This window comes from Sapajus apella, unplaced genomic scaffold (assembly GCF_009761245.1).
Source record: "Sapajus apella isolate SASKATOON/1434 unplaced genomic scaffold, GSC_monkey_1.0 scaffold85, whole genome shotgun sequence".
In the NCBI taxonomy this organism is placed as follows: Eukaryota; Metazoa; Chordata; class Mammalia; order Primates; family Cebidae; genus Sapajus; species Sapajus apella.
The window spans coordinates 4,326,397-4,333,688 of record NW_022437025.1 but is presented as its reverse complement, the minus strand read 5'-3'; the positions used below and the strand labels follow the sequence as shown (position 1 = coordinate 4,333,688).

General features: G+C 55.4%; 1 protein-coding gene across 4 annotated transcripts in view; it reads right to left on the bottom strand.

Annotated features, from left to right (window-relative positions):
* Positions 1-241: 241 nt before the first annotated feature.
* Positions 242-7,292, bottom strand: part of ACOX3 (acyl-CoA oxidase 3, pristanoyl) — a 54,954-nt gene continuing 47,903 nt past the window's right edge. For all 4 annotated transcript variants that reach the window (XM_032254046.1, XM_032254049.1, XM_032254047.1 and 1 more), the window contains 3 exons: positions 4,530-4,616; positions 810-1,033; positions 242-779 (listed from right to left, as the gene is read on the bottom strand). In XM_032254046.1, the coding sequence (XP_032109937.1) occupies positions 914-1,033; positions 4,530-4,616 (207 nt within the window). In that variant the 3' untranslated portion in view covers positions 242-779; positions 810-913. The remainder of the gene's footprint in view (positions 780-809; positions 1,034-4,529; positions 4,617-7,292) is intronic.

Here is a 7,292-nt window from a genome sequence, read left to right as displayed (position 1 = left end):
TGGCTGATCAGGGGTTAAGAAGCAGGACCCAGAGGCCAAGACAGCACTGCTCCAGGAACTGAAGACTGGGAGTCGTAGCCAAGCCCCCAGCCCTGCGGGGAGCAGGAGTGACTGGGGGAGGTGTGCACCGATGGCCTCGGTCTGGCCTGCAATCAGGCTGTGGCCAGCGCCGCGGGACGGGCCACACGTGCCCAGGGCTGGCTGGGCACAGACTGCAGGGACAGACAGATCAAACATGTTATGAATGAAGTGATTCTTTTACAGCTGAGGGGCTGGAGACTGAATTGCCCATTCAAATCATTAGGATTCAAAAAAAAATTTCCTTGATGAAAATTTCCAGTTCCACAAAAGAAAGTAATCAAACAGATGTTCCTCCATGACATTCAAATGGTCTATGTGCAAATTAATAAGGTTATGACATAATCTGATTATGTGACAAAGCCAAGGGAGAGCCGACAAAGAACCAGACTGGCACCGTGGACCCCTTAATGAAGTGGGGCTCCGTAAAAACCAGGACGAACCACAGGTTGTCTGAGCAGAAAATCCCTGATTACGGGCAGTCTACCTGACAGTCAGGAGCTGAACCCTGAGCACTGAATGTGCAAACTTCTAACTATCAAAAAACCCACAGTGCATCAGGCAGACATAATCATCCACATTTCTTTTCCACGCTGCAAATCACCACGATCCCAGATTAGCTCGGCCGGCCGGGCACCTCCCTCCCATCCGCCTTGGCGGTGGGGCCAATCAACGGTTTAGGGGCAGAGGCGCGGGCTCAGGAGGTGCGACCTCGGGAGGCGCGGGCTCAGAAGGTGGCCGCAATCTCCGGCGTCTTCTGGAATCAGAATTTGAGGTCCACATCCTCAGTAGTTCCACACTTTCATTAGACTTAGCTGAATGCGTGCTGGTGCCATTACAGCTTCGATTTCAGACTTCCTGTGACAGGTTTGTTCACAGAAAACTCCGGCCACCAGGACGCCCGCTCCAGCACCTTGCTGTCCTGCAGGACAGCGCCCCAGAGGTTTTTGTAGAGCTGCAAACAACACATACACAGCAAATGAAGGGAAGAAGTAAGAAGAGAAAGATCCCCAGACGGCTGAGTGTGCAAATGTAACTCTTCTCATAGGAGTTTTTGTTAAAAACACAAGAAATTCTCTGTCACTTTTTAGGAAAATTTTAAAATGACTTAAATTTAATTTATATAAACATTTTCTTTCTTTTTTTTTTTTTAAGTAGAAAACAATTAGGAAAATTCAATTATAAAGTACCACAAAACACATTTATAGTGAAAATCACCGTTGCCCCCTTCTTGGGAAATTACTGGCTGGGTGGGGCGGCTCCCAAAGTGCTGGATCTGGCCTGTAATCCCGGCACTTTTCGAGGCTGCGGCAGGAGGATTGCTGGAGCTCAGGAGCCCAAGACCAGCTTGGGCAACACGGCGAAACCCCATCTTTAAAAAAAATGCAAAAAATTAACTGGGCGTGGAGGAGTTCACCTGTAGTCCCAGCTACTTGGGACGCTGAGGTGGGAGGATCGCTTGAGCCCGGGAGGTTGAGGCTGCAGTGGGCTGAGATGGCGCTGCTGCACCCCAGCCCGAGTGACAGAGTGAGATCCTATCTCAAAAAAAAAAAAAAAAAAAAAAAAGGAAAAGATTGTGAGGAGCGAACACCGTGGTTCTTAGTAAGTGCAGCCACCACAGGATTCTGCAAGGCTGCAGCAGGAGCTACTCAGACATCTGCTCTCACACCCCAGGCAGCTCCAGGCCACACAGGTGGCACGTGGCCACCAGCAGCATGCCCTCACCAGGTGGGCCTTACTGGCCGATTCCTGGATCTGGGCCACCATGCCCTGCCCATCTTGTCCTGTCCCCAGGCCAGCACTCCCCTACGGGATGTGCAGACTTCACTGCTCTCAGCCCAAGCGGCCTGAGAAGCTGGAAAGAGAAGCTCCCATCTTGGAGGAAGAACGTAAGGACGAAGGATGAAGGGCGGCTGAGCAGACACTTCACCTGCACAGCGTGGGAAAGGGCAGCCTGGCCAGCGCGGCCCATCTCGAGAGCCTGGGGAGGCGGTCTGTTTTGCATCCAGCTTACACTGACCCATTTTACTTAGAAGAAACCCCTCTGCCTGCACCTGCTAAATGCACTTAGCAACCCTGCTCCCCACTCTGTTACCTTGGGCTCCAGAGACATAGGCACAGACCCAGGCTGCTGCCCCACAGGGCCTGGGTTCCTGGCTCCATTTCATAGTTGAGCACCAGGCTTGGTCAACCCACCTACAGCTCTGTTTGTTCATTTATAGTGAATTTCTTACCTGGTAGCTCCTGGTTAATACACCAGCTCCTTGCAACTGGGGGGAATGTACTTTTTTTTGAGATGAGGTCTCACTCTAAAGCCCAGGCTGGAGTACAGTGGTGCAACCACTGCTCACCACAGCCTCAACGTCCCCAGGCTCAAGTGATCCTCTTACCTCAGTTTCTGTAATTTTTATAGAGACAGCATTTCACTATGTTGCCCAGGCTGGTCTCAAACTCCTGGGCTCAAGGGATCCGCCTGCCTCAGCCTTGCAAAGTGCTAGGATTACAGGCGTGAGCCACCACGCTGGGTGAGGAATGTGCGTTTTATAAAGCATCCTGCCAGGGACACCTCCGGTCGGCTCTGGTTTTAACTATAGAACCCAGAGGCAGAGGCACCCCTCCATCATGGCATGGGCTCTCCTTTCCTCCATCCTTTCCCTGCCTCAGAGCCGGGTCTGCCTCTGCACAGCAAGGCGCAGCAAGTGGACACTTGTGGCCACTCCGGCTTCTTCTGTAGGGGGCAGACAGTCCCATGTGCCCAGGGGTCCTCCCTCCATGGCAGGTCTGGCTCCACCGTCTCTTCGAATGCCTGCCTGTCTGCCTGGTGAGCCCCCCAGCTCCTGGTGAGACTGCATCTCCCAGGGAGGCAACTGGGGCAGGTCCCCCTCCCATGTGCTCCCCCAAGGCCCAAGGTTCGCCCGCAGTCTTCTCTCCCTACAGCAGGGCGCAGCTCTCTCTCCGAATCCTGGCTCTGCCACTCACTGGCTGGACACCCACCGGGCTTCTCTGACCTCAGCTCTCAGCAGCAGTGATCATCTGGCTGTGTAGGTTTGGGGAATGGCCAGAGGCCAACCACCTGAAGCAGAACAGCAGGCCCTCCGCAGACGTGAGCATCCCTGCCTCTCCTACCACGGAACTCTCACCTCCTGCCCTGCCCACCCAGCCCCTAGCACCACCTGCTTCTTGGCACACCTAGCCCAACCCAGGTGTAGCCAGGCCATGCTGAGGCCAGGTGCTGGGCCCTCCCTGGCTAAGCCAGTAAGGGCTCATGTACAGACGTCAGCATTCCCTGAGGACTGAGGTGGGGAGGCTCCCACCCACTAAGGCTCAATCTCCATTTGAACAGAGACCCAGGTGCCGGCAGGGGCCTCAGCAGAAAGAACTCGGTGCCGGGGCAGGGGACAGCGGTGGGGATAAACCCTGCTCTGTGGCTCACAGCCAAAGGACTTCAGGCATGGCACATGAATAGTCACACGCCAAGTCCCTCTAGCAGAAGACAGACACAGCCCTGTAGGCAGCGGGGTGCTGGAAGGCGCCCAGTGGACCTGTGATGGTCGCCCCTCGAGGGCTTCGTTGGGTGGGAGGGAGACACGTGCTCAGTGGAGAGGCAGGACCCCGTGAGGTACATGCCTGGGGGCAGTGCCTCAGCCGGAGGCCAGAGAAGGCCTCTCCAAGGCGGTGACAGTCAGCTTATGCTGAAAGAATGGAAGGCATTCCAGGCAGCCAGGGCAGCGGGCACAAGGCCCCGGGGTGGACAGGAGCCTGGCATGTCAGACGGGGAGGGCAGTGAAGCTAGACCTGGTGGGCAGGAGGGGAGCGTGGGGTGAAGGGCCTGGAGGGAGGCGGTGGCTGCATGGGGCTGAGGCATGGCAGGTAGTCGAGGAGGCTGGTGGAGGCTCCCTCAGGGGAGCGGCCTGACCCCATCTGCTTTGAAGGAATCATCCTGGAACATGGGGGCTGGGGGAGAGCTGGGGAGCCACAGGGAGGCAACTGGGGGAAGGTGGGGCAGGGGAGGCTGCCCCCGTGACAGCCATGGATGGTCAGAGGGGACAGAGTGTCCTGGGGATTCTAGGTCAGGGGTGGGGAGAGACCCTGTGGGGTCAGATGGGGGTAAGACCTGGGCCCGGGGAGGCCACTGGGGAGTGGGAGGAGAGCAGAGGCTGCAGTGTGTGGACCTCCAACCTCTGCCTGTGCAGGTGGGCAGTGCCACCACCCCATCTTGGGAGGAAGGGGCCGGCAGGGGACGGGCAAGTCCCCTGCAACCACGCAGCCAGCATGGTGAAGCACCAGAGAGAGACTGCCCCCGATTTCTCCCAGAACCTCCCCACAGAAGCTCCCCACGTGTGACCACTTCCCAGGAGACACCAGGCCCCGGACCCACAGGAGCACCTCAGCTCCGCAGAAATGCCTATCGGCCCTTGGGGCACCCCTGAGAGACCCCGTCCTCCCTTTACCTCGCCGTCGGCTCTGCCAATCGGTGAGCCCAGAACAAAGTCGGGAGGCGCGATCACGTCCACCAGGGCAACTGCGTCGTCTTTCAGCTGTTGGAAACAAAGCCCAGACCCTTGGCAACTCCCGTGGATTTCCATGGTGACCAAAGAGTAACAGCCCCGTCCATGGTCACTAGGGCCCACTAGCAACGGTAACCCAAGCGGCACACGCAGCTCAGCTGCCAATGCACAATCTCCTCAGTGGCCTGCGCTCGGGCCCCGGGCGTGCAGCTGGCTATTCTCACCAAGCTGCTTTTCGCTCAGGGCTTCCAGTGCTTGGTCTCTTTCCAACCTTTAAGGTAGAAAAGGCCCTAAAATGATGACCCTGCAGCTTGTGAATTAGCAACTGTCTTTGGAGGCTCGTTCCTAAGCCCTGGCTCATCTGGGCAGCTGCTGCTCCAGTAAAGGAAAATATGTCCAGAAAACATGTAATAGAGAAGGCATTTATGAGCACTTGGAAAAGGCAGAATCACAGGAAGCCTCCTCAGCTGGCAGTGGTTTCAGTACTCTCCCATTCCACTGTACAAATTATTCTTCAGTATGCCACACAAAATTTATATGAGTGGACTCTCAAGATTTTTTTTTAAATGCAAAGAAAAAAAAATTCCTTAAACTATTATGAAATGCCCTGTCTACACTGCATAGAACCCTGGAATGGGAGACACCTTTAATGATACGGATCAAAGGCAATCGGTCATCACAGAATAACAAAAGCCACCAGAGAGGGGCTGAGTGCACCTCCTCGCTTCAGCGCGGCGCTCTGCAGGGCATGGCCACCTGGTCCTGGGCCACATGCCTCAGCACGGAGGCCGCAGACAAATGCCACTGCTCCCAGAGAGAAGCTCTCGGCAGAACACAGGTGCTCAGGCTGACAAACGTGTTCTGTACGGGCCAGGTAGGAGAAGTGATGGGCTTTGCGGGCCATGGTCCCTGGCGACTGCCTACTCTGCTGTGGAGGCAGAAACACACCCGCAGATGACACTCAGCTGAACGGCAGGATTGGGCTGAGTTTGCTGGCCCTGCGGATGGCTGGTGCCCTCTCCACCTGAACTTGGCCTCCCCAAGAGAGCAGTGTGGATGGGCACACACAGAGTGGCACACAGTGGTCAGCTGGCCTTGGCCTCAGCCTCACTGGGGAATCAGCTGTGACTTTTTAATTTTTTTGAGACAGGGTCTTGCTCTGTCACCCAGCCTGGAGTGTGATGGCGCGATCATGGCTCACTACAGCCTCAAATACCTGGGCTCAAGCCACCCCACCACAGACTCTTGAGTAGCTGGGACTACAGGTGTGTGTCACCAGGCCTGGCAAATTTTTAAATTATTTTTTATAGAGATGAGGTCTCACTATGGGCTCGCTATGTTGCCAAGCCTGGTCTTGAACTCCTGGCCTCAAGTGATCCTCCTGCTCCAGCCTCCCAAAGTGCTGAGATTATAAGCGTGAGCCACCACACCTAGGCGCTTTTTATCAACAGCAACTCCCCACTATGCCCTCTTCTCTGTGAGGATGCCCCTGTGTTTCCTTGGTTGCACCTGTGGACTCTGAAGGCCTCCATAGAGTCAACACCGCCCCAAGGAGGTAAAATCTGGCTCTTGGAGGAGCCAAGGAAAACCCCTCCCGGTGGCTGGTTCTGTGTTGAGTAAATGTAGCCACACACGTGCACTGCAATTAGACGCGCCCTTGTCCAGAACCGCAGGCTCAGGGAAGGGGGTTGTACAGTGAATCCCAAGAGAGACTCAGCCAGTCACAGGGATGTTCCCCTATTCGCAGATCAAGCGTGAAAGCAGTGACGGGGAGATGAAAGGGTACATCTCCAGTCACCAGAGGCACCGTGCTAAAATACAGCTGTACTTGGTCCAGTTCCTGCTGGCAAAGGTGGAGTGACGTCCCCACGAACACAGTGGCCCTGCCCACCACGGCAGCACCAGCAGCTCCTCAAATTCAGTGTAATGAAAGGAAATCTCAGACCCTCACTCACACAGCTGCCTTCCCCCGCCAGCGGCCACTGTGCTCAACAGCACAGGAACGGAGCTTCTGTCCCTGAAGGGCGGAAGAGAGCTACTGGATCAGAGAATGGGGTTGGGGCCCTCTGATGTCCTGGGTGACATGGGTAAAAGAAAATAATAATCAAGGACACTGCCATGAAACAAATTTAAATGGGAGGCTGAGTCCCCTGAATGCTCAGATAATTCTCAAAGTAGCTGCAAAGGGTGTGTGAGAGGGGACCGGGTGTGTGCAGATCTGGAGACGCCCCAACAGGTTTCTTTTGCTAAAATTTCTGATGTGAGTATATTTTCATACAATCCTCCAGTTTTAACTGAACACTGAACACATGTGAATGCTTGGGTTGCAAAGGCAGTGAGTATAGGTGGTGCGTGTCTGCTCTGGGTGATCTAAGGCGGTGCGTGTCCGCTCTGGGTGATCTAAGGCGGTGCGAGTCATCTCTGGGTGATCTAAGGCGGTGCGTGTCCGCTCTGGGTGATCTAAGGCTGGGCGTGTCATCTCTGGGTGATCTAAGGCGGTGCGTGTCATCTCTGGGTGATCTAAGGCGGTGCGTGTCATCTCTGGGTGATGTAAGGCGGTGCGTGTCATCTCTGGGTGATCTAAGGCGGTGCGTGTCATCTCTCGGTGATCTAAGGCGGTGGGTGTCATCTCTGGGTGATCTAAGGCGGTGCGTGTCATCTCTGGGTGATCTAAGGCGGTGGGTGTCCGCTCTGGGTGATCTAAGG